This window comes from Myotis nattereri (genome assembly GCF_964212035.1).
Source record: "Myotis nattereri genome assembly, chromosome: 16".
NCBI classification, from domain to species: Eukaryota; Metazoa; Chordata; class Mammalia; order Chiroptera; family Vespertilionidae; genus Myotis; species Myotis nattereri.
The window spans coordinates 46,818,981-46,844,797 of NC_138091.1; the positions used below are offsets into that span (position 1 = coordinate 46,818,981).

Consider the following 25,817-nt stretch of genomic DNA (forward strand, 5'->3'; position numbering starts at 1 on the left):
TGCCACCTGACTGCTTCTCCTGGGCTCTGGCCTGAGTGGGGCAGGCTGGGCCTGGCTCAGAAAAAGGGGCCCCTGACTCAGGAACCCAGAGCCCCTTCCTGAGCCATCTGCAGATGCTAATCTGGGCCCTCCCTGTCACCCAGAGGACAGATCCCTCACCTGGGCCTGCACAGGGACAGCTGGTGGCCTGGGGAGCCCACGGGGATCACGAACCCCATGCAAACAGGTGTGCAGTCTCAGCTCCAGGCCCAGAGAAGCAGAAACGGTCAGGATAAAGCCAGTCTCTTTCTCTTTTATTAAGTCCGACTGGTTAACAAGGAGACGCTGGGGTTTCAGGCTGACAGGCCACAGGGCCCATAAGACAGCTTCTTCCAGAGATACAGTTGAGTGCAAAGGTCACCATCTGGGTGACGCTCCCGCACGTGGCCTTCCACCCTCCAGAGCCTGGTCTCTCGCTGGGAAAGGCCCGCAACATCAGCCCTGGCGTCCCACCTCCGTCCTGAGGCTGAGGAGACGAGCAGGACGGGGCGGGTGTCACAGAGAGGTTCCCATCAGGTTCACAGGGCGCCCGTTGTACCTCTTGGAAATGTCAGCTTCAATCTGAAAGACAGCGGTGCCGAGTGGGCCTCGATCTGCGGAAACGGGGGTCCCGCCCTGGTAGGTTTCCCTTTCCTGTCTTACCAGCTTCTGCAGCTCCTTCGTCTTCTCCAGCAGCAGGTCCAGCTTGGGCTCCAGAGCGGCCTGCTCCTGCAGTGCCTCCTGCTGCTTCTGCACCATCAGTTCTTTCTTCAAAGCCAGCAGCTGGGACTGCTTCAGCTTTTGCTGGAGGAACTCGGTCACTCTGTCCACATACCTGCAGGGCGTTCAGGGCAGTGGGGTAGCAGAGCAACCGGAGCATCCGTTCAACTAACAGATGCAGCTCAGGAAACCACATCCCGAATCGGCCCCATCCTTCCACCTTTCTGTAAAGACTACCTCCTGGTTGCCCTGTCCTCCGGGTTCTGGCTGCATACAGCACATCACCCCACTTGCCCCACAGAGACTCTAGGTCCCCGGTTGGGATGGCCCAACTATGGGAGGCAGGCACGAGGTCTAAGGGGTCATGGAGAAGAATACAAGGGGTCAGGACTCTTCAAGATGGAGGAGTCCTGCTCCGATCCCGGAACAGCCCCATGTCAAGGGGAAAGCCAGACCTTGGTGAGGCCAGGATCATAAACAGGTGCTGCATTCGGAGATTGGTGAGCCGGCCAATCAGGTCCTGCAGCCCTGACACCAGGGTTTCCATCTTCGCTTTGGTCTGGCCCTGCAGGATGGCTGGAGCCAGCTGGAACTGGCTCACAGACAGGATGTCGGCCTCCTCGCTCATCTCCACGGCTCTCTGGGACAGGAAGATCTCGAGCTGAGGACGAAGAGGATTTGGTTCAAACCAAGAAGAGAACCCTAAGGCTAAGCCCCCAGCCTGCCCCAAATAAGGGTGAGATGTGAGGGTGAGGCTCTGGGTGCGGAGCGGTTCCTTCCTCTGAATACTTTTGTTGCTAGAAACACACCAACTATAACGTCAGGGCTTGGGGCAGCCTCTGCTTCACTCTGCCATCACCCATTTCTATCTCAGGCCCTATCTAGCCTGGACCCCTGCTTCCTCCTCGCTGGGGATCAGATAACTGAGAACGCAGAGATTCAAAGGGTTCTCTTGGCCCCGGTGAAGGTATTTTCTCTCCGTGGAAGGAATGAGACTCAGGGAGAGGGATCCCTGGGATAAGGAAGGGCTAGGAAGACTCTGAGAGACAGCCACAGATCTTGTCCCTCTTATTCAACCATGGAAGCTTGATCACTTCTGTCCTCCTCTGCCCTGGAGGCTAGGAGGGTCCTCTCTGGATAGAAAGAGGATGAATCTGGTGAGGACAATAATCTTCATGAAGCCTCCCCAGCCAGCAGGGCACTGGGAGGGAAAGACCCAGATTAACAAGGGCAGCCCCCAGCGCCCCAGTCCCACAAGAATGACCGAGAACACCGGCTCCTTACTCTGGGCTGCCCGTACCTTAGCCACAGGGATAGTATTGACACAGTGAGATCATGTGGCTCCAAACCTCCTGCAGCATCTCAGTCACTCGTAGTAAAAGCCAAAGTCCTGAAGCTCCACCTCTCTGATCGCCTTCACTTGCCCACTCCCGGCTCTGCCAGGCCGGCCTCCCTGCATCAGATACGCAGGGCCGGCGCCCCTCTCAGGGCCTTGGCAATCGCGCCCTCTGCCTGGAGAGCTTTTCGGCCAGGCTTCGGCGTTTCTCCCTGCCCCTGCAGGTCCTGGCTTACTGGTCACCTTCACCACGAGGCCTTCCCTGGTCGGCCGACATGAAGCCCAGCAGCCCTCCAGCACTCCTTTCCTCCGTGGCACTGACCTTAACACCTAGCACACCGCATCTCTTACTTTATTCATCTTGTTTCCTGTCTGCATTCCCCACTGGAACATAAGCCCCAGGTCAGGACTTGGACTGTTTTATTCCCTGCTCCCTCTCTGGTGCCTCAGGCAGTGCCAGGGGCTGAGAAAGTGCAGGGTAAACCCTTGCTGAGTGGATGGGGCCTCCTAGTATGAGATGTCTCTGGTGTCCCTCATAGGAACAGGGGGGGCCGGGTCAGGGGTCTGGAGCAAGCCCTCCAATGCGGTGCCCCCCACCCCCCTCGCAGAGGATGAAGGTACCTCCATGAGCTCGTCGATGAACTGGTTCCGGGTCTCAGGGTATTCAAGGAGTGTCAGGGCATCCGAGCCCCTAGCAACACCTTCCGGAGCTGCCAGGAGGAGACAGAAGTGATGAGGGAGCTGAGGACGGGAGGAGACCTCCCCCAAGTGCGACGCTCTGGTGGGTTAATATGGACACGGACTCACTGAACTAAAGCCACTTCCTGTTCCAACCCCAAGGGGAAAGGTCACCCATTCCCACGTCTCAGCCCGAGACAGGCACTGCTGCCAACCGCAGCCTGTGAGGACCACAGCTGGTCTGAGTGAGGCCAGCCCTCTGGGCACAGGGGAAGTCTCGGCCTGCACTGCCCTCTAGTGGCTCAGTTGCTGCTACAGCCTCTCAGCGGGTGGGGAGGGTCAGTTCAGACGCAGAGCCCATCAGCACGCCTGGGACCCCTCCCCCACATTCCTCTCCAAACCCGCGCGGGCTGCTGGCCGGGGCCGTGCACTCACCCTCAGTTCCAGCCTCCACCACTGTGATCTGCAAAGCGGCAGCATCGTCTCCCCAGTCTATCCCATCACCCCCAGCTTCCTGGGTGGAAAGCAAAGAGCCCCAGGAATGTTGGCAGAATTTTCCCAGCAAAGCGAGCCAGAATCGACCCAAGCCCTCCCTAAGTCAACAACCGCACATTTCAGCTGCAGGAAGGACACGCAGGCCTGTGGTCGGTGGCAAAGACGCCAGTGTGAGGCCATGGATGTTGCCACCCTCACCCCTGCTCTGTAGAGTTACCACCTGCTGACAGCCCCACCCCTTGCCCCGAACACCAGGAGAGGCCCAGGCTCTGACATGTCACTTTGGAAGCTGTCTCCCCTGGACCACACCTGGTCTGAGAGCCATGAGCTCCCAATGATGCCTTTAAAGGCACAGACAAGACTTTTCTTCTCGCTGAAGCAGTAATCATTGGAAGTCCTCAGAGACGGGCCGAGAGGGCATCCTCACCTTTGAATCCGATTCCAGGGAGATGCCCCAGTCAATGCCAGCAGGCTGGGCAGGGTCAGTCCCTTCAGAGGCCACCTCCACCCCAAAGTCGCCCCAGTCAATCTAGGAGAAAGGAAGTGTTAGCTCGGAGGGTGGGGATGGTAAGGGGCCTGCCTTCCCACGGCCTCGGCCGCCTCAGTAGGATGTGCTCGTCCACTGTTTAAACGCAGTGGCCTCCAAGCCCCCTAAGCAGAGCCCATCTCGGAGAGCTGACGGGACTGAAGGGTTCCTAGCTCAAAGCCAGGCAGATTGCTGAGGCTCCCGGCCCTCTTCTATACTCTGACCGCAAGAAGGCCAGAAAGGCCGGCCTGCGTGGCTCAGAGGTTGGGCATCGACCTATGAACCAGGAGGCCACGGTTCAATTCCCGATCAGGGCACATGCCCAATTGCAGGCTCAATCCCTGGTGGGGGGTGTGCAGGTGGCAGCTGATCAATGATGCTCTCATCAATGATATTTCTATCTCCCTTTCCCTTCTTCCCTGCAATCAATAAAAAAGAAAAAAAATTTTAAAAAGGCGGCCGGAAAAATAGGGGAGTAGGCCCCTGGGCCCTTCCACCTACAGTCTCTCACACAAATCCCTTTCTTCCTCTGGGACTCTGAATTCAGGCTGTGAGGTTTGGGCTGTGTGTGTTGGGGGGTCGGGGGAGCAGCTCTCCCTCGGCCTGTCTTACCGCGTCTTCTTCCACCTGCTCAGGCGGCTCCTCGAGGTGCGGCCGCTCCACCACGGAGGGCTCTGTCCCCGTCCTCCACTCGTACACCGTGGAGTTCCCCCGCTTCTGCACAAATCGCAGCATCGGCAGCACCTGCTCCTCGGGGCTGCAACAGGGACATAACTGACCCTCCTGCTGCCCACTCACGAAGTCAACAGTGGGCTTTGGCCTGGGCCATAAGGTCAGATGGGCAAAGCCCCCATGGGTTCCAGTGCGTAAAGTGAAACTCAAGTGTCATGTGGGGAAAACACAAGTGGAGAAGAGAGAACAGCCAGGGAAATGGGCACACTGCCCCCCGCTACAGAGCAGCCCTGGTCCCCTTTACCTTTCACACACGAACCCCACGCAGGCCTGGTACAGGTCAATGGCTTCCCCCAGGGACCGAGCCCGCGCCCCGATCTCGGCCAGTTGACTCGGTAGCTCCTTCACCAGAGCCAGCAGCTCTCTCCGGACATTGTCTCCCTAGAGGGGATGGGAGAAGGGGGCTAAGGCAGGGTGCCGGGAAGTGGGGTCCAGCAGATGAAAGAAAACGTGCGCAGAGCAGACAGGAGAGAAGCTGGCCCCCGAAGGGCACAGCAGGCTGGGGGGAGCCTTTCCCAGATGCAGAGCTGTGGGCCCAGCAGGCAGAGAGAGGCCCGGTGCCCTCCGCTCACCGTGATGCCGTACTGCTTGCACGAGTGGTAGAACTGCTCCCGCATCTCGGCAGCCCCGCCCTGGCCCTCCTCCTCCTTGCGGCTATATTCTTGCTGCAGCTGCTGGCACTTGGCGATCTGCTTCTTCAGCGAGGGGATCTCATAGGTGACGTTCCGAACGAGGAGGCTAGAGAGTTCCACTGAGAAGGGCCCAGGAAATTCGCCTCAGACACCCGCACCATCAGGCAAGCACGCCCGGGACACGCACACATGGACCCTCGTTTGGTGGGGAAGAGCGTGGGGTGGCTTCCCAGCTCCTCCCCTTCCTCGCTGTGGCAGCTACGACAGCCATTTAACGTCTCTAACCCAATCCTCATCTGAATCACAAGGTCGACAATATTTGCCGTGAGGACTAAAGAGGGAATCCACATAAAACACCAAGCCTAATGGCTTGTATTTAGTAGGTGCTTGGTAAATATTAGCTATTATCATTATTATTATTTATACTATTAGAAAACACACCCAAACTACAATCAGCCCTTCAGTTACTCTCTCAGGAACTTGATATGGCCCCAAGGATAATCCATGCATCCTCTGCCTACTATAGAATGGGGGTGCGGAGGGAATGGGGTTCCACACTCACCTTACGAGAGTTCAGTGGTAGAGAACTCACACACACCTGAGGGGTCAGGCCTGGCATTTACCTATTACCTGCCTGGTCCTCCTGCTCCTCCCAACACTGTGGAATGTATTTTCCCACCTTGCAAACATCTACAGCCCAACCTCTCCCCGACACGGTCTGTGTCTCCTAGAAGCTCAGTGTCTCGGGACCATGGGAGTGGGCTTCCCCAGTGGCGCCCTGGACACCAGGAGGCCAGACTGGACCGCCTACCTAGGTAGCTGTTGTCCTTCTCATACAGGGCCACGATCTCCTGCCAATCCTGCGGGAGAACGGAAACAGGAAGTGAGCCAGGACTGCACTCAGCAGTCACGTCCCAGCGCAAGCCCGGAGCAGGGCACGCTCTCCCAGCCTTCCCGTCACACCAAACACACATTCCTTGTCCTCCTCTGAGCACTGGCTGGACCACCCACTTGATTTTAAGAGTGTGGCGCCAACGAGCAATCCCCAAAGGAGCTACTTCTGGCATAAGCTCTGGGGTCAGAGAGAAAGTTCAGGAAGCATTCCATGTAGGCGTCTCCACCGGATCCTCCGAGAGACCCAGAGCTCTGATCCCATTAGCATCCTCGCCCACACTTGCCTTCATTCGCTGAGAAGAGTACCGGCCAAAAATGTTTTTTGTGGAAGCTTCAGTGCCTTTGAGAAGGTCCACGATTCTTAGGCAGTGGAAGTAGTGAATGTCTGGAAAGCAAGGGAGAGCAAAGACGTTGAGAATTCCAGTATCTCCCCCATCTACTCTGGCCGATAGCTGACTCACATGCCAGTGACTGAAGTAAGCACGGTTCTCCCATCATGCATAGCTCTCTCCTTCACCAGTTTGTGTAGGAAGAAACGGGCATCTACACCCCTGGACAAAACCTTTCTCTGGGGATCCGCTGTGGCTAAGCGACAGGGGAGCAGCCCAGTGGCTCTGTACCGCGCCCGGGGAAGCGAGGGCTCCGGCAAGGTGGCCCCAAGGCACTCACAGGACCCAGAGAGCAGCTGGGCAATCTCCTCGCTTTCCGGCATGTCCTGGATGGCAGCATTGATCTTCTCTCGGATGGTCAGCACCAGACTCTGCCATTTCAGGTTGCAGTGCCTTCTGTCCACCAGCCAGTCTACGTGAGAAACACCCAAATCACAGCGCCCCCTTCAGACGGTCACAAATCGGGCAGACACGCCACGACAGGGGCTACGGGTTGTATTCACACTGGCTAAGGGCTGGGGGTCACGGGAAGATGGACATGAAGACAGGCCCAAAGGGATGCCTGCAAGGGCTAAACAGACGCTGGCAACCTGACTCCCGGAGCAGTTGGCTCCACACAAGGATAAAGAGAAACTTTAAACTAGTCCTGACATCAAAGCGCCACTTTTGACCACTCTAAATTCTCCATAATATTTCTGCTTCCAGGGGTAATTATAACTTTCTTGACAGAGGATGATGTTCAACTTCCACTTCCTCAGGGCTGGGATTAACCACGACAATGGAAAACACAAGCGGGTTCTGCCAAGAGCCGGGAGAATGAGCAACTGCAAAGCCCCTAATACCCACAGCGCCCTCAGGGCTGCCTCACACTGGTCTGTTCTTAGCGGTGCAGCTCCGCCCTGCACACGTGAAGACGGCGTGACTGACCTCCGGGAAGCTGGGCCTGGATTTAAGTTGTTCGCAGAGGGTCAGGGTGGCCCTCTGAGAGCCATGCATGTGTCGTCAGGAGGAGAGAGCTAAGAGCTGGGCTTTGTGGTTCAGGCGGTCCTGCCTTCTAATTACCAACTTCCTGGGGCAAGTCTCTCCGCCTCCGTGCCTCGGTTTCCCCACATGTAGAATGGGGATAATAAGATACTGAGCGATCAGGGGAAATGTAGGTACAGCATTGGACACTGTGCCTGGCACATGGCAAGGACTCCATAAATCCTACTGATCTTCACTTTTACAATATCAAGTGCCTGAAAACGCACCTGGCATAGCACGGACCCTCCACGAATGACTGAGGGTCTACGCTATACCCTCACGGCCAAGGACAAGTTCATACACCGAGCGTGCACATGTGCCGAAGAGCTGGGACAGACCCGAAGTGAGGCCAAGGAAGTGGCCACTGCACAGGACCGACTAACCGGCCCACAGCGGGAAACCCAGAACCGGCCCTGGTTAATAAATCGGTCTGACACGGGGCCCCACAGGGGTTCTCATTCTACTCCCTCTGCTGTGTCCAGAAAGAAAACTTCTGTGAATGTCCCAGAACCAGAAGCAAAGGGATGAGGTAGTCAGGCAGACAGCTTAACAAACGATACGGCATCAAATCAATCAATCCAGTAAGCATTTAAAAATGTGCAATGTGCAATGCCCTGCAGGGGTCAGAAGGAAGAGGTCCTTCCCTTGCCCTCAACTGGGGAGGGGGTCTGTGGATCAGATACAGACATCAGGGAGATGGCCCGGCCACTAACGGGTCTTTATTTCCAACTGGGTCTAGGTCCCTCTTCTTCCTAAAGTCAAGAGAAGACAGAAGCTTCTAAAAAGAAAATGCAGCCCCGGCCGGCGTGGCTCGGTGGGCAAACGTCAATCTATGAACCACGAGGTCGCTGTTCGATTCCCACCCGGGTTGTGGGCTCGATTCCCAGTGTGGGGTGTGTAGGAGGCAACTGATCAATGATTCTCTCCCAGCACTGATGTTTCTATCTCTCTCTCTCCCTTCCTCTCTGAAATCAATCCTTTCCTATACAATAAAAGGGTAATATGCAAATCGACCAAACAACCGGTTGCCATGATGTGCACTGACCACCAGGGGGCAGATGCTCAACACAGGAACTGCCCCCTGCTGGTGGTCAGTGCACACCCACAGGGGGAGGCCGCTCAGCCACAAGCTGGGCTGACAGCAAGCCCAGTGGCCAGCCTCCTCCGAGGAGGCCTAAGCTGTCAGTTGGACATCCCCCAAGGGCTCCCCGACTGCAAAAGGGTGCAGGCCCGGCTGAGGGACAACCCCCCCACAGTGCACGAATGTCATGCACCCATTGGAGCCTGACATAAATTCCCATTTCGGATCTGCCACTGTGTTGACTTTCAGGTAGGCCACGCCCCTCCCTACACCTGAGGGATGTGATTGGACAACACATGTTCCAGATGTTAAGTGGGAGACACAGGTCAGGTACAGACTAGGCACGGTCCCTCCCGCTGCTGTTAGCGAGGCCGGTCGGGCCACAGGCCGGGGCACAGACCCGTGGGGACGGTCAGCGATTTAACAGGGGCCTCGGGGCGTCAGGGCTCCCAGCTGTTGGCGACGGGGGTTGGGGGGGAAGGGGCCGGGCTCCCCCGAAAGCGGGCTGCGCGGGGACGCCCCGTCCTACCGAGCAGCTTGCTGGTCTGGATGTCGATGGGCACGTGCTGATGGTCCTGGCGGGAAACACGGCAGACAGAGGGGTGTGAGCGCGGGGAGGGGGCGTGCCGCTCGCGCGCTCATTTCAGGGCACCCGCGGGGCCAGAACGAGGGGCCGGGGAGGGCTGCGCCCGCCCGCCCGGGAGGGTGGCCGAGGAAGCGGGTTAGGGTCGGACGGGGGGAACCGAACCCAGGGGTCCCGGGAGAGCCCCCCGTTTCCTCGGCGCCTGTTCCCCCACCTGCATCCTCCCTCCACTTCAGCTTCCGGCCAACGACCCAGCACGCCCCGCCTACCACCAACCCGGCGCCCGGGCGGCAGCGCTTCAGTTTAGGCCCAAACCGGCCTCCTCCGCCACGTCGCCGCTTTCCTCGGAGCCAATCGGGGCGCTCGCTCCACCCCTGGCCGCAAGCCCCACCCACCGCCGGGCTCCGAATGGCTGAGCCGAGGAGGGGCGGGAGAACAGGAGCCAGCCAATGGGAGGTGCGAGGCGGGCTCAGGGCCGGGGAGGGGCGGGGCGCCAGAAAGAGCTGCAGCGGCGGCACGATCGCGGCAGGCGGCGCCCGAGAGCTGATCGCAGCCACGTGGAACCCTCTGAGCACAGATTAACGCGTCTCCAGGCAGGATCCTAGCGCCGCCTTGGCGAACCGGTGGCCTTTAGACTTGCCTTCGCCCCGTCTTGCCTCGTTTCACTGTTTCTCGTAGTTTGTAACTGTCTTCTAGCACTTATCACACGTTGCCTTCCCATTCAGTTGATCTCATAGACGTGTGTTGAGCACCTGCTCCGGGCTCATTAGGACAGGGAAGGAGGGGAAAGAGGGCCAAGGGAGGCATCCCAAGCACAGCGCCTAAGTTGAGTCTTAAAGGAAGAGCTGCAGAAAGAGGGGTGATGTGTGGAGGGGTGTTCCGGGTGGAGGGGGTTGTACAGACAAAGCTTTGGAGGCAACAAACTGCAAGAGGGGTGCAGGGAACTGGCAATATAATTTGTGGGGTCCAGTGCAAACTGAAAATGCAGGGCCCTGGCTCTGGCCTGTGTGACTGGGTTGGGCATCCTCCCATGCAAGTAAAGGTTGCTGGTTCGATTCCCTGTCAGGCACATGCCCAGGTTGCAGGCTCGATCCCCAGTAGGAGGCTTGCAGGAGGCAGCTGATCAATGTTAGGCTCTCACATCTCTCTCTCTCTCTCTCTCTCCCCCCCCTCCCTTCCTCTCTCTCTAAAACTCAATTTTTTAAAATATATATTTTTTAAAGTGTAGGGCCCTTGCTAAAAAATAGGAAGAATTTCAAGAGGGCCCTGCATAGGTCTCACACTCATGAAGCTGGTCCTACAGGCAGGCCAGGCTCTGTGCAGGAAAAGGCATGGATTGGCCAGAGAAGAGACTGTAAAGGTCAAATGGTCATATCATGGGGCGTCTCATTAAAGCACTTGGGTCCTGGCTGGTATGACCTGTGGTTAGAGCATCGGCTCCTCTCACCTAAGGGTTACGGGTTCAATTCCCAGTCAGGGGCACATCCCTGGGTTGTAGGTCCATCCCCAGCCCCTATCAGGGCGTGTGTGGGAGTCAACCAATCGATGCGTCTCCCTCACATTGATGTTTCTCTCCCTCCCTCCCTCCCTCCCCTCCACTCGTTCTAAAAATCAATGGAAAAATATTTTCAGGTGAGGATAAAAAAAAAAGAAGAAGAACTTGGACTTCCCCCCTGCAGAGAGGAACCATTGGAGGGTTTTAAGGGTTTGAGGCAGGGAGGGACCTGTACAGATTGGCTGCAAGGAGGATGGGTTCATGGGGCATAAGAATGGGGACATGGGAGGTAAGACTGTCAGGAGATTATTACGCAGAAGTTCGGGCCTGACCTGGGAGAGAGGCATGAGGAGCAGCGGAAGGGCTGGATTTCAGGATGTTTTGGAGGAAAATAAGCAGGACCTGGCAATTGGTTGGCTGTGTGTTGGGGGCGGGGGGGACTGCAAAGATGACACCTAAATGGAGGAGCCACACCTGAGGCAGGGATGAGGATGCTGAGCTGGGGGGGAAGAGGGTGTTTCAGCCTTGGACTTGTGGGCTGGTGGTGCTGGGAGACCCCTGCGGGGAGGGTGCAGGAGGCACTGGGGTCCACAGCTCTAGAGTTCAGAGGAGCCATGGGGCTGGGGGCCAGCTCTGGAGAGCCAGGGGCTGAGCTGTGGTCCTGGTGGTCCCTGAAGCTGAGGGAGGGTGTGAGCCTCGGCAAGAAGTGGTAGAGCAGGGAGAGAAGGTGGGCGAGAACAGATTCCTGGCGTCTCACAGGGCGGGGGGGCATTGGGCGCCCCCTCCTTCCGGGTTGTTGGCTCCTCCAGGAGGCTCTGCCTGCTCCTCTCTAAGTGGCCCCCTCCTTCCCTCCCCCCGCCTGGCACTTGGGGCTCAGTAAATTTTTTATTAAACTGTGTGTGTGATACAACAGCCAGAGGATCTAGATTCCTGCCCAGTGAGATCTTGGGCCATTTCCATAGCCTCTCTGCCAGCCACAGAGATAGCGGCCTATCTTGGGGTATTTCTGTTTATACGCTTAAATAAATAAACATTCTAGATGTATCTGACTCTTTACCGTTTACAACACGCTTTAATGAAGCTCATGCTTTGTAAACTGTGTGTGTGTGTGAGTGTGAGGGTGTGTGAGTGTGTATGTGAGTGTGAGTGAATGTGAGTGTGTGAGTGTGTGTGTGTGAATGTGTATGTGAGTGTGTGTGTGTGTGTGCATGTGTGTGTGTATGTGTGAGAGTGTGTGTGTAACTGTGTGTGTGACTGTGTGTGAGTGCGTGAGTGAGTGTATATGTGTGTGAGAGTGTGTGTGAGCCTGTGTGTGTGTGTGCATGCGTGTGTGTGTGCACAGCGTTAATCATTAGTATAGCATGAGCTGAAAGACTTCCCTGAAAATGGCTCCCGGCAGCACTAAGGGCCTCTTCAGGGCTCTCTTAGGGAATTTGGCTCCCATCTCAGAGTCCTGACTCAGGCTCTAGGAATCGCTGGGGCTCCCCCGTGATTAAACAAACACTTACTGGGCTGCAACCGTGTGTCCCTGGCTCCCTGGGATATCCCAGGAAGCATGTCCTCCCCCCACCACCCCCCACCCAGATGCAGCGCTCCTGCTCGAATCAGCAGGCGGGGCAGAGCAGGGAGGGGTGAGTCTGCAAGGCCCAGCCCTGGCGACTTGGTGGCGATAGACCACTGGCACTCACCCCACCCTCAGCTCCCGGTGACTCATGTACCTCAGCCGCTGGCCTCTGGGTGGGAGGCTGCCCAGAGAGCACGGAGTGTGGGCCGCGGACAGCATTCTGCCCTGTCCCTCCTTTTCCAAGGCCACGGAGAGCCTCAGGGCCCGTGGGCAGAGGAGCACATGGGTGGCCTGGCATCCGGGCATCGAGGGCCTTGGGGTTCCCAGCACCTGGAAAGTGGCAGAGAGAGGGGTGGGATGCTGACCGTGGATCCCCCACTTCTCTGCTGATTTAGCAGGTGGGACGCTGTCTGGGGGAGAGAAGACCCTGGGGGGAGGTGGGGAGGACATAGGGAGCCCATGCCACCCCGCCTTGGACAGAGCAGATGCCCTCAGGGTGCTCCTTGTGCAGGCTGCCTTCCATCCTTTGTTGTTGTTATTGTTGTTGTCATGTCAACGTCATCACAGTCAGTTTGCTTGTTCAGGGATAACCATGTGCCCCGGGCCAGTGTAGATCTCCATGTCTGACAAGCCTTATCTAACTGGATCCAACAACCTTGTAACGTGGGCACTACCACCGGCCAGACTTTACAGGCGAGGGAGCCACGCTTAGATACGTAACGTGAGATCATACCGGTGGTGGGGCTGGGAGTCCACCCCCGGCCTGTCTGGCTCCCCCACCTGCATCCTCGTTCCCCAGCAGCCCTGCCTGTCCCCTCCCGCAGCTCAGCCACCCGGGCCCCGTCTCTTCCCCCCTCCTCCTCCTCGGCCTGACTCCCACTTCCTGCCGACCCTGCCCCTTTCCGAAGTTCTTCCTTACCACGCCCCGTCCTGGGCGAGGACGCCCACTGCTTATCTTCCTGCAATAGCCCTAAAAAAGGAGGCTTGCCCTTGACATTCAAGCAATCCATGTTTTAATCGGCCCTCTGTTTATTACTTTATGGTCTGTGCCTTCTGCGTGTTTGCTCACAGCCACTCTGCCTGTGTGTGCGTGTGTGTGTGTGTGTGCACCTGCGTGTGGTCTGCCTGCCGGGCTGGAAGCCCTGGAAACTCAGCAGCTTCAGGGGGCCCTTGCTGTTGCAGTGTGATCTCTGTGCGGTGTTTTCCAGCGTCCATCTCCCCAGCTAGTCTGAGGGCACCTGTGGCCAGGAGGAGCCGTCTTCACCCCTGTGACCCAGCCCCCGGCCTAACACCTGACATTGACTGTGAGGGGCCTCGCGGTGGGTGTAAAGGAAGGACTAGGAGAAGGTGAGGCATGTGCACGGAGACAGTTAGTGATGCGTGGGGACCAGGATCACTTGGTCTGGAGGCGGAGTGTGTGCTCCCCAGCCTGTCCCTCCTCCCTCTCTCTGCAGCTCAGGACTTGTAGTCCAGCCCCCTGAACCGCTTGGAACCAGAGGGAGGAAATGGAGGTGAAGACATCAGGGCTGGTTGGCTTCCCGAGTTAAGCACAGGCCACTGACTTAACTCTGGGGCCGCCGGCTGCACCCTAAACCCTGGCCAGCCGTGCCCTCCCACCCCTTCATCTTTGTTGGACTTCTAGGGGAGGATGCGTCACTGGGGGCCTTGTGAGTCGGGTCTGAGGCATCATCTCCTAAGGGTGCCACTGCATATCTCACTCCCTTCACGGCGGGTGGAAGGAGGGAAAACCAAGCCCACAGCCCAGCCTCCTGTCCCACGTACGTCAGTGTCGGGACCTTCACACGCAAACATAGTCCCCGCCCTCCAACAGCGTGACAGCATGATGCGTGCAGGGCTAACCCCCACGGCAGCACTCCCGGCGCCCAGCACTCTGCTCATGCGTCACAGGTCGTGAACCGAGTCAGAGGTGTGCGCGGGAGCTCAGGGAGCAGAGAGGGGGAGCGGCCAGCTCAACCTGGGGGTACAGGCACGGGGTGGGGACAGGAAGCCGCCAGGGCGGCTCAGGGAGGAGAAGCCCTGGGGGTGAGACTTGCAGGGTGGGAAGGGACTGCGGCTGAGTGGAGAGCAGGGAGGAGAGGAACCGAGTGGGTGAAGCACAGGAAAGAGAGCCGAGGCTGCTCCAGAAGATGCTGATCACGGGGGCCTGGGATGTTTGTGGGGAGAGTGGAAAGCTATTTGGTGGAAGAGATAGGCCAGGGGAGACCATGCAGAACCCTCAGGCCCATGGCGAAGGGTTGGAACATACGCCTGCAGACCGGGGTTCCCAGCCAGTGGGCAGCAGGCCCCTGTAGCCTTGTGCCAAGGGTCCAGGAACCCATAGACGCATTTATAGGATTCCAGTCGGTGCACACGAGAAGGACAGCAGTCAGATGGGGAGGGGGAGCTTTTCTACACCGAGAAAGGGTCCTTTCAGAGGACAGGAAACCCACGTGGCCAGCACATGTCTGACAAGATGCTCAGCTTTACCAGAAATGGGGTTTGTGGTTCGCCGGGGCTGCTAGAGCAAATGATTACAAAACGGGTGCCTCGGAACATCAGAAATGTATGTTTTCACGCTTCTGCAGGCCAGGAGTCTGAAAGCAAGGTGTCAGCGCAGTGGCTGGCTCCCGGGGAGACTCCGTTCCGTGCCTCCGAGGGCAATGGGAACATGGCAGTGGGAATGCAGGTTGGCGCACCGCTGAGAGGATCCACCCCGGGGTGGATCCACCATCAGGGTTGAGTCCACACAGGCCCTGGCCAGTATGCTCAGTGGTTAGAGCGTCGGCCCCCACACCGAAGGGTCATGGGTTCGATTCCCGGTCAAGGTGGCAGGTTCCATCCTGCAACAAAAAGGACCACAGAAACCGGGCTCCGAGCCCCGGCAGGCCATCGAGGTCCTTGGAACTAACTCCCTTCGTGTATTTTACTTGCTGTTCTCAACAAGGACACGTTTCCCAGAACATGCACTTTGCATGCTTGTTTGTGGAATATCACCCTTGAGCCTAGTTTCAGAAAGGGCGTTGAAAGGTGAGGCATTGTAGAAAGCAATGAGGCAGCCTCCATGTGGGCGATCTGTTAAAGGGATATTCACAGTCTACAGCCTGATCTCAAACTCCCCTCCCAACTCTGCTCCTCCCCAAAATAGATCCCCCAAAGGCCAGGGTTTGGGCCTGACTTCCCAGGCTGGGCTCTCCCAGGAGGGTGGGTTGGGGAGCTGGTCCTGGTGGCACGCTCCCAAGGGCAGGCCACAGGTGGGCCCCCACTGAAGCCAGGGCACTGCGGCTCTCCCTGGGGCGCCTTCTCCAGCGTGAGGCTGAGAGGACAGGACTCTGCCCCCGTGTGTCCCAGAAACCAGAGAGGCCTGGGTTTGGGGGGCGGGGGGCGGGGATGAGCGCCTTCACAGAGCCTCTGCCTGTGAAGATGGAAATGGCTCCGGCCCTGGTTAGAGTCCCCCAGGCCAGTGCCCATCCCTCCATCCTTCCAGTCTCTTCCCAACATCCCAGCTGGGATGACTTCTTAGCCTCTTCTGGTGTTGTCTGGACTGGACATCCACGCTCAAATAGACCAGGTTTTCAGAGAAAGTGTCAGATTTGGAAAGTTGTGGGCATCTTCCTGGGACATCAGTGTACTCTTCCCACGAGAGCAAGGGACCTTGCAAAATAATATCTTCAATTCACACAAACCCTGGGAGACAATGTGACAAGCCTGCTGCCGCTGAAACAAGAAGTGAAATACACCGGTTTTCACCCAGTAGTGGAGCATGGACCCATGAACCAGGTCACCGATTCCCTGGATTATAGACTCGTTCCCCAGTAGGGGGCGTGCAGGAGGCAGCCGATGGATGTTTATCTCTCATTGATGTTTCTCTCTCTCTCCTTCTCCCTTCCTCTCTCTGAAATCAACAAAAAACATATTTAAAGCCCTGGCCGGTTTGGTTCGATGGATAGAGCGTCAGCCTGCGAACCAAAAGGTCCCAGGTTCAACTCCGGTCAAGGGCACATGCCCGGGTTGTAGGCTCAATCCCCAGTGGGGGGCGTGCAGGAGGCAGCCAATCAATTATTCTCTCTCATCATTCATATTTCTATCTCTCCCTCTCCCTTCCTCTCTGAAATCAATAAAAATATATTTTAAAAAGCATATTAAAGAAAAAGAAAGAAACCAGTTTTCTCTCACACTTACCTGTCCAAGGGAGGGAGGCACAAAGGCAATGGGCCACATTAAGGATTTCTCATTAAGAATGTTTCTGCTTCTCATTTCGGTTGTACAATCAACCATCGTATACATCACGTTAAATAGGAGCCTTTTAACAAACTTTCGGAAAAAGACGCTTCTTGGTGAGGTAGGAGGCAAACAGTTAATTTGGGTCTTGAGGGATGAACAGGAGTTTGTGTTGGGTTACACAAGGGTTGGTGGGGCCATTCCTGGCCTAGAGCACAGCCTGCATTCCTAACCTCACCCACCCGGGCAGCCTCTGCACACCGGAGGGGAGGCCGAGAAAGGGCCTCGTGTGCACATTTGGGGACATTGGGAGAGGAGGCTGCAGGAATCCCATCCTCGAGGACCAGGCCAGGCGGGTGTCCTGTGGCCCCTGGGGAGCCTTTGAGGACTGTCCCCCTGAGGCTTAGGGACAGCTGTTCAGGATGGAGGGGACGAATTCACAAGGTCGTGAGAAACTGAAGGAAGTAGAAGCCAGTTGGCCACAGTGGGGCAGGTTTGAGAGTCGGTTAGGATTGAAGTGTAGGGTGGGGGGGCGAGCCAGGGGAAGGGACAATTGTGTGTCTTTTCTCTACCCAGTGCCCCCCTCGGAGCCTGGCAGGTTCACACTCAGCCCATGGAGGAAGGGAGCCGGCCGGTGGACTGAGCATCTCGGCTGGGCAGCACCGGGACAGGGAGCTGCGGGACACTCACACCGACAGCCCGCCCGAGGGGGCCACAGAGGACCTTCCCCCAGGCGCGCCATATGTAAGAGCAGCCGGCTGATTTGCAAGAGGAGCTGTGGCTGTAGACCACTGCGGGGACCAGTGAGGACGTCACCCCTGTGCACACTCTGCCTTCTCGCCTTTTCCTCTCTCCCCACCTCCTCCCTGCGAGCTGGCCCCAGGTTTTGCGCGCTTTGGAACACCCAGCGAGGTCCACCCGAGGGACAGCTGGCCGCTTGGGGGAAGCTGAGGGAAGTGGTACCTGGGGGGGGAGCCATCACGGTTCTCTCCGAGAGTCTGATGAACGTATGGTGCCGTCGCAGGAACATAACCGCCCTTTCCCGCACACACGGGCTTTCGCGTACGATTTCACGGCCCCCAGAGCCCACCCCTAAGCAAGGGAGGCGGCAGGAGATCTGCGGCTGTGGTGGGTCTGGAGGCTCAGGGTGGTGGGGGGGGGGGGGGCCCTTCCCACTCCAGCGCTGGGCGACCTTGAGGAGGGCCCTTAGGGCATGGGAGCCGCAGCGGCCCACCCAGGGCCGGCCTGTGGAGCCCTGAACCTGGGGCGGAGCGGACAGCCTGGGAACCGGTCTGCCAACCAGTTTAACCAGGGACTGGTTTCGACTCTGGAGTTCAAAGGAGCTGGGTGCACCCTTGTCCTCCTCAGCCAGAGGGAGCAGCGGCCCTTAACCCTTTCCCGGTTGTGCCCGGGGCAAGGTCCAGGCTTTGTTGTGGCCGGAAAGGGGTCTGAACCTCCTCGGGGCATGAACTGGGCGGGGGTGGGGGGGCCGGGGGGTGGGGGGTGACCTTGCCTACAGGCGGCCAGCAACCAGGCGCTGGAGAAGGGGGAGACGGAACAGAGCGGCTCCCCATCTCCCCGGACCCCAGGCTTCCCTGGGGATTTCCTCCTCCTGGCCAGGCGGCCCCTGCAGGACCCTGGGTGGGTGCCGGGCCCGGGGATTGGGTTTCCGGGGTAATGAATATTCATCAGGCCAAGCAGGCCTCTGCTTCTGTTTACTTAGCCGGGAGGGGCTGGGTTTCAGGTTCACCTTGACTCCTGCAGGCACAGTGAGCAGGTACCCCGCTCCCGCACCTGTTTCTCTGGCACCTGCCGCACAGCTGCTCCTACCAGCTCCCCTGGCCCGGCCGTGCCTGGCGCAGCACCCTGGCGGCTCCCCCGGCTCCCCCAGGCTCCCCTCCGGGCGGCGCCGGCGCTCAGCCCCTTGTCTAGGGAGGGGCTCACCTCCAGCTGCGGCAGCCAGGATCGCAGGTACAGGCCGAGGGTGGGCGGCGGGAAACCACGGTGCAGCCAGGGCCCCGTTCTGCCTCCGTGGCTGACAAGTCCAGCCGCGAGGGAGAGCCTGGCATGCGGGCTCCCACCTTCCTGGGTGAGCAGGCAGAATTCGGGGCTCGTCCCGTTGGCTTCTTGGAGTCACTCCAGGCCTCCAGCCTGGAACTCCTGGGGGGAGAGTTTCTCTCCAGAGCTGTTCTCTGTTAACTCTTGTGGAGCTGGAGCCCACCAGCGCCTACCCCCAGCCTGAAGGGTATTTCTGGCTGTCTGAACCTCCTCCTGCTCCTGTCTAGGGTCCCCCAGACTTATCCAGGGTGGAGAAGTCCCACAGGGCCCCCCAGAAAGCTGAGGGCTGGGGCTCTGGGTTTTGTCTTACAAGGCAGACGCCAACTTGCTCCCTCCAGCCCCCTCCACCCCTCCACCTTGCCCCAGTCAATGGTTAACTTGGCTCAGCTGAGAAGGGGCTCAACCTCGCCTGGGCAAACTCAGCTGGGGCGGTGGGGCCTACCCGGTGCCCACGTGCGGGCCACGGTGTAGCTGTTATAGGCAAGGGGCGGTGGGCTGTCCCGTGAGGCTGGGCTCCCCAGCTGTGCAAACAGCGTAGGGGTAGTGGCCTCTTCAGGGGCAGATTTCTATCATCCCATGGATTGCAGGGCCCCAGGGCAAGGGCTCAGCCCTCTGGTTGGCCCATGAACAGACTGCAGACCATGCTCAAAATCCCAATTCACTCCCCGCCCCCAGCCCTGCGACCCTCACTGATTAGGCGTAGGTGTGTGGCTGTAGGTATCTTGTTCTTGGCTACTTTGGGTAGCTGGGAAGTTTGGGTAACACTTTCTTTTTTTTTTTTTCTTTTTTAAGCAAGTCAGACTTTACACTCTCTTGGGGTAACTCACTGTTTACCAGACAGAGTCTTATAGCTAGCTGGGTTATTCTGCAAAACAAAGACCTAATTTAGCTATTCTGCAAATTCAGACTTCCACAGGTCAGGCTTGCTTAAAAGGGGCACACACCTGCTTGCTTGTGCTCGCGTACCCTAAGCAGGGAGACAGCGAGGCCTGGCAAACAGTCTGCTAGAGAGACCAGAGTTTAAGCCAGGAGATACGGGCACCGAGGTGCCATGGTGGAGGCCGCAGGGCAGGGTCCAAGGGCCATTCCCGACTCTGGTTTTCTGACCAGTTTCTTGTGATCTGTCCCTCTCTGTGGAGCAGTGGTTCTCAACCTGTGGGTCGCGACCCCTCTGGCGGTCGAACGACCCTTTCACAGGGGTCGCCTAAGACCATCCTGCATATCAGATATTACATGACGCTTCATAACAGTAGCAACATGACAGTTATGAAGTAGCAACGAAAATAATGTTATGGTTGGGTCACAACATGAGGAACTGTATTGAAAGGGCCAGAAGGTTGAGAACCACTGCTGTAGAGGCTAACTTGAAATACCCATTAAAGCGGGTCTGTTTTAACTGGCACATAAAAAAACCACTTCCTCTAGGCGAGGCAGTCTGGTTATTGCTGTTGGTTCGGGAGTTGGATCCTCCACTCCCCACGTTCCTTGGCAGCCCTGGTGGGGCCATGGGACTTGCCCCAGACCAGGTGGCAGCTCAGGCACCCACAGGCCGAGCAAGGGCGCAAGCGTCCTGTCCCTCCTTCCCTGCCCTTCTCCCAGCTCCTTCCAGACACCCATCCTGGAACACCAAGATCTGAGCAAGGCTGTGCTAGGCCCAGGTGGGGCAAGCTGCCAAAGCAAACCTCCCGGGCTGTCCCCTGGGTGCCCTCGCCTCCCCTGGGTGCCCGGAAGGTATTTATCTGGCCACTCTCCCCCCTCCCTCACTTTCTAAATGGGAGCTGCACCAGGTCTACCCTGGGGTCTCTTGCTGCATGCGCCGAGCAGAGGGACAGAGGTGGCAACGTGGAATCTGCTTTCTGGACAAAGCCCTAGAAGGAATCGGTTGGGCGTGTGCTCTGGGCAGGGGGATGGGCATGTGGGGGGACAGGGGTCAACAGCCAGGGAGCCAATGGAAGTGGAAGAAGGCACTCAGCTCACTCCCAGCCTGGGCCAGCATCCTGCCTTCGTGTTTTCTGAATTTGATGTGTTCCTCCTCTAACAGAACAGACTCCGTGCTCATGTGGAAGATCTGGAAATGAGAAAAGTGGAGGGGAGAAAGCGTCCCGTATTCCTTCTGCATAAAGAAAACCACTGCTAGCCATTTGTCATACTTCTTTCTGGTCTTTTTAGAAAAGGTAGTTAAGACCATCAGTTTTCATTTTTATTTTTTAAAATATATTTTTATTGATTTCAGAGATGAAAGGAGGGAGGGGGGGGGAGAGAGAGAGAGAGAGAGAGAGAGAGAGAGAGAGAGAGAAACATCAATGATGAGAGAGAATGAGAGAATCATTGATCGGCTGCCTCCTGCATGCCCCACGCTGGCGATCAAGCCCGCAACCCGGGCATATGCCCTGACCGGGAATTGAACCGTGATCTCCTGGTTCATAGGTTGAAGCTCAACCACTGAGCCACACTGGCCGGGCAAGACCATCAGTTTTTTGAAAGAGGTGACACATTTGCCTGTGCCCGGGCTGACTGACCGCCTAGCTTTCTGGTGTGTGGTGGCTGCTGCCCCTCCTCCCCAGGACCTTTCACAGCCACACTCAGGAGTCCCGAGGCCAGACTACCAGCCTCTCCCGAAACAGAGATGCCTTGACTGATCTTAATCCCTCTGGTCTACATGCCCACCTGTCAGTGATGTGCAGGCATCTCCCAAAATTTCCACTAGCTCAGACGCACCTTTGTGGCGGTCGGTAAATGGTGGGGTCTCATCCCGGGCACAAGGCTTGTCAGTGGAGAAGCCTGGACTTTAGCCCCACAGCCCATCTCCTTTGGGATTCCTATGGAGAGTCCAACCCATGAAAACCCTATGTCACATGTACCTCTTGGCCCCACCAAACCTCCTTCCAAATTTCCAGCTCCCTTCAAACTCCTGCCCTTGTGGAAGCTGGGTGGGAAAGGGGACCATCCCTCAACCATTATCACCATTATCATAAGTTGTATTTTGCAAAGCAAGTCTCTCTCTGTGGGCGGAGCTGAATATGAGGGCTGGGAGGGACGGATGAGGCCACTGAGGTCCAGAGCAGTCACTTGCCAGGGGTCACGCACCTGGAACAGTCCCAGCGCTTCCCACTCCCAGCCTGAGGTTCCTCTCCCTGCTCATCACCAGTGGGAAGTCCAAATTACTCTAAACATCACACGTCCTGTTGAAATTTGAATGAATGGATTTATTCATTAATGAATTCCAAGCAAGATGCCCAGAGTGTTTCTGTCTGTCTGATACCAGGTGACCATCTGCCCAAAGGGTGTCCAAGGCCTGGATGCTGTGTGACTTGCACAAGCTGTTCACCTTCCTGCAGCCCCAAGGGGCCTGGCAGCTCGATGCCGCCTGGCGATGGCCTGTGTCTTCCCCACTGTCACCTCCCCTGGGCTCAGATGGCTTTCCTGTCCATGTGTGTTTGGCTACCTCTTCCCCAGACCCTCTCTCTTCTCTCCAAATGCATTGCATCACTTACCTGAATCTTGGGGTCACTCGGCCCCACCTTTCATTCCTTTAGGCCTGGGCCATTAAAAATAGCCCGTGGTGCCGGCTGCAGTAGTCATGTGGCTGAGCATTGCCCTGTGCATCAGAAGTTGCCCATTTGATTCTTGGTCAGGAAGAATACCTGGGTTGTGGGTTCCATCCCTGGTTGAGACATGTACGAAAGGCAACTGATTGAAGTTTCTCTCTCTCTCTCTCTCTCTCTCAGCATGTCCTCAGGTGAGGATTAAAAAATAATAGCCCTAACTGGTTTAGCTCAGTGGATAGAAGTGGATAGAGCATCAGCCCACGGACTAAAGGGTCCTGGGTCCTATTTTGGTCAAGGGCACGTACCTTGATTGCAGACTCATTCCAGGCCCTGGTCGGGGCATGTGCGGGAGGCGACCAATTGATGTGTCTCTCTCACTTTGATGTTTCTCTCTCTCTCTTCCCTTCCCTTCCACTCTTTCTAAAAACCAACAGAAAAATATCCTTGGATGAGGCTGAACAATAACAAAAATAACTAAACAAACAATAAAATAAATAAATAATAGATCAATAAAATAGCCAGTGGTTAGGAGTCTAGAGGGGGCTGCTCCAAGGCACCCCCCGCCTTCTCCCCACTGACCCCTTCCTCTCTCCTGCAGAAGCCCACCCTCCACTCAGGGAGCACCATGACCGAAGTTGGTTGGTGGAAGCTGACCTTCCTCCGGAAGAAGAAGTCCGCCCCCAAGGTGCTGTACGAGATCCCTGACACCTATGCCCAGGCGGAGGGCAGCGCAGAGCCCCCGGGGCCTGAGGGCGGGGACCCCAACAGTGACTTCCACACCCGCCTGGAGAAGATCGTGGACAAGAACACAAAAGGCAAGCACGTCAAGGTCTCCAACTCCGGCCGCTTCAAGGAGAAGAAGAAAGTGCGAGCCACACTGGCGGAGAACCCCAGCCTCTTCGATGACAGGGAGGGCAAAGGACAGTGAAGGGGGCCGAGGAGGGTGCTGCCCAGCATCTCCCTGCCTGCTCCCTGCTGCCAGCTGGATCTGAGCTAGGAGCTCGCACGCAGGCCTCTTTGGCCGCAGCTGAAGCCCTGGGGGCAGTTGATGCCTGCTGGCAGGCAATGTCTGGTTTTCGGTTTGTATTTATGTGCCCGGCTTTCTGGGAGGTCTGGGAGATCCCAGGGTCCTCCCACCGTCCCCCACCACATATAAAGGCACTTCGGTTCAAGGATGACAAGTGCCACCCAGGGAGTCAGCCCTCCCTGAAGCCGTGTCAGGGCGGGCAGGGAGGCGGACAAGGAATAGAGAGTGCCTGATTGACTTCACTTCCTCCCAGGGCACGGGGTCAAGGGTGAGTTTGACTTGCTGCTCCCTCTACTGTCTCTACCCGTGACTGTTCCCTGGACCAATCCTGAGAGTGCATTTTCCAGCAGACATGTGATGGGGGATGGTTTCCAGGAGCCAGAGGTGGGCTGGACTTGAGCTCACCTCCTAACACAAGTGGGAAACTTCCGGGAACTTTGCCCCCAGATGTGCAGGGGGAGGAGGACCCTGGCACTCCCTGGAGGTGGCCAGGTTAGGGACCCCATGGGTCCGGGTTAGGGGAGGGGGTGGGGAAGCTCTGGTAGGACCTAGCCGCAGCCAGTTCTTCCCCACGGTATTAAAGATGGATCAGCCCCAGAGACGAGTCCTGGAGCCTTGAATTTTGTTTAAGAAAATAACGGTAGGGTTCTCTCTTTGTAATAAACAATGCTGCAAAAGCGGAGCATCTGCTTATACGCTTCCATTTATTGAGAGGACCGTGTTTATGCCTTTGTTTCCCTTCATGGAGGCGGAACCTGGTGCTCAAATCGTTCCTCCCACATTTCACAAAAGGTCCCAGGTGGCGGGATGCAGGGCTGGGGACACCAATGTCACCCTCCAGCCACGGTGCTTGTGGCACCTCAGTGGTCAGTCCCTCTGGTCAACAGAGGCCAGCAGGGGCTGCAAGAGAACGAAGCAGACCTCTGGGGACTGACCCAAAGTTGCAGTGGTTTGGTTTGGGATCAAGATTCAAATTCCGGTTCCACCTCTTAGTAGCTGTGTGATTTGGGGAACATTAAACACACACACACACACACACACACACACACACACACACACAACCTCCTCTGAACCCTGGCCGGGTAGCTCAGTTGATTAGAGCATCGTTCCAATATGCTGCTGGTTCCATCCCGTCAGGGCACATAGAATGAATGCATAAATAAGTGGAACAACAAATCAATGTCTCTCTCTCTAAAAATCAATCAATAAATTTTTTTAAACATCCCTCCTCTGAGCCTCAGTTTCTCTTCTGTAAAAAGGCCTCTAATGAAGTCTATTTCACAGGGAGTGGCCAATGGTTAGCGACCCATTAGTAGTCCTGTAGGAGGTGCTCCATTAACATGGGTTTCCTCCCGCCTTCCCCTTGTTAGGGAACTCACCATAGCCCACAGCTTCCATTTAAGGAAGAGGAGAGAGCGTGCTCTTTAGGCTGTTCGATCTGGACCTTTCTCAAGCCCCAGGAGCTGGGGACTGGAGAACATTGGCCACATCTCCAGAGCTCATGGTGGGAACATGGAGAGAGAGAGACCAAGGTGGCGACTAAACAATGTGGCCCGGCAGCTTCCAGGCCAGCTCCTCGCAGGCTGCTGGCCACCCCACCCCACCCCAAGGAGTGCTGCTCGGGAAATTTATTACCAAAACAAACAGACCATACAAGGGCGCCTTTGTGGGGTGGCCTCACCCAAGGCATGGGGAGCTCTGAGGAAGAGTGAGGGAGAGACCGGGGCAGGAGGAGGACAGGACTCTTCCCCTGTCCCTCCTCATGACGGAACTTTCTAAGGTCCCCCCAGAAACTCAGTCCATAAAGCCTCCCGTGGAGGAGCAGACTCCCCCATACCCCAGTCCTGCCCACTGTTAATACCTGACGTTTACAGAGGGTTTAAAATGAGCCAGGCCCACGCTGGCTGGGTGGCTAAGTTGATTGGAGTGCTGTCCTGTACATCAAAAAGGTTGCGGGTTCGATTCCCATTCAAGGGCATGTACCCCAGTTATGGGTTTGATCCCAGGCCCTGGTCAGGGCGCGTGTGAGAGGCAACCAATCGATACGTCTCTCTCACATAGATGTTTCTCTCTCTCCTCTCCTCCCTCCCTTCCACTCTGAAAATCAATGGAAAAAAAAATCCTTGGGCGAGGATCAAAAAAACAAAGAAACATCCTTGGATGAGGATTAAAATGGAACAGGCCCTGTGGCAAGTACTCCCCGAGGTTCCTCCTTTAATCCTCTCGTGCCCCATTGAGACAGGGCCCATTACTAACTACCCCCATTTTCCAGGTGAGGGCTGAGCTTAGAGAGCTTGAAGTCACTCACCCGAGACCATGCCCTCGCAGAGGTGGGGCTGGGACTGAAGCCAGAGCTGGGCTGCGCTGTGACCACTGAAACACACAGCCCCTTCCATTCCTGATTTGCATCTGCTTAGGGATGGGAAACTCGGGACAATGAAAGGAACCAGTCACCCTCTGCTGAAGGAGAGGTGAGATGAGCCAGGGCAAGGCCTGGACCGTGGGATCCTGGGAGGCGAGCACCGTTTGAGGGTGCTGCAGACTCTGGGACCAATGGGGGAGAGCCAACCAGCGTGGAGGCTGAGTGGACCCTGAGACTCCAGATTGTAGGGACCTCCCATTCCAGCCCATCCTGAGCTTCCCTGAGGCGAGGGCAGGGGGCTGAAGCTGGGCCCTGGGCCACAGACCCTACCTGTGGCCTAATGCTGGCACCTCACTGCCACCATGACTCCTCCTAGTTGGCAGGGTCTGTGGACCCCTCTGCCCCATGCATATGACCATGCTCCACGGCCCCAAACTG

General features: G+C 57.1%; 2 protein-coding genes across 4 annotated transcripts; one reads left to right on the forward strand and one right to left on the reverse strand.

Annotated features, from left to right (window-relative positions):
- Nucleotides 1-276: 276 nt before the first annotated feature.
- On the reverse strand, nucleotides 277-18,774 carry CDK5RAP3 (CDK5 regulatory subunit associated protein 3). Of its 3 annotated transcripts, XM_081108894.1 has the most exons (15): nucleotides 18,329-18,774; nucleotides 12,291-12,496; nucleotides 9,054-9,099; nucleotides 6,701-6,832; nucleotides 6,316-6,416; nucleotides 5,949-5,997; nucleotides 5,078-5,256; nucleotides 4,750-4,886; nucleotides 4,386-4,530; nucleotides 3,675-3,776; nucleotides 3,188-3,266; nucleotides 2,696-2,784; nucleotides 1,194-1,399; nucleotides 682-853; nucleotides 277-600 (listed from the first exon to the last, which is right to left on the reverse strand). In XM_081108894.1, the coding sequence occupies exons 2-15, from the start codon at nucleotides 12,462-12,464 to the stop codon at nucleotides 535-537; spliced, it is 1,677 nt and encodes a 558-aa protein (XP_080965020.1). In that variant the 5' UTR covers nucleotides 12,465-12,496; nucleotides 18,329-18,774; the 3' UTR covers nucleotides 277-534. The 3 variants fall into 3 exon arrangements, with proteins under 3 accessions (XP_080965020.1, XP_080965021.1, XP_080965022.1); XM_081108895.1 differs by lacking the exons at nucleotides 12,291-12,496; nucleotides 18,329-18,774 and adding an exon at nucleotides 9,322-9,489; XM_081108896.1 differs by lacking the exons at nucleotides 12,291-12,496; nucleotides 18,329-18,774 and adding an exon at nucleotides 9,377-9,451.
- A 1,709-nt stretch (nucleotides 18,775-20,483) lies between these two features.
- Nucleotides 20,484-24,241, forward strand: PRR15L (proline rich 15 like). Its single transcript, XM_081108897.1, has 2 exons — nucleotides 20,484-20,616; nucleotides 22,589-24,241. Exon 2 carries the CDS (start codon nucleotides 22,616-22,618, stop codon nucleotides 22,916-22,918), a length of 303 nt encoding a protein of 100 aa, XP_080965023.1. The 5' UTR covers nucleotides 20,484-20,616; nucleotides 22,589-22,615; the 3' UTR covers nucleotides 22,919-24,241.
- The last annotated feature ends 1,576 nt before the right edge of the window (nucleotides 24,242-25,817 follow it).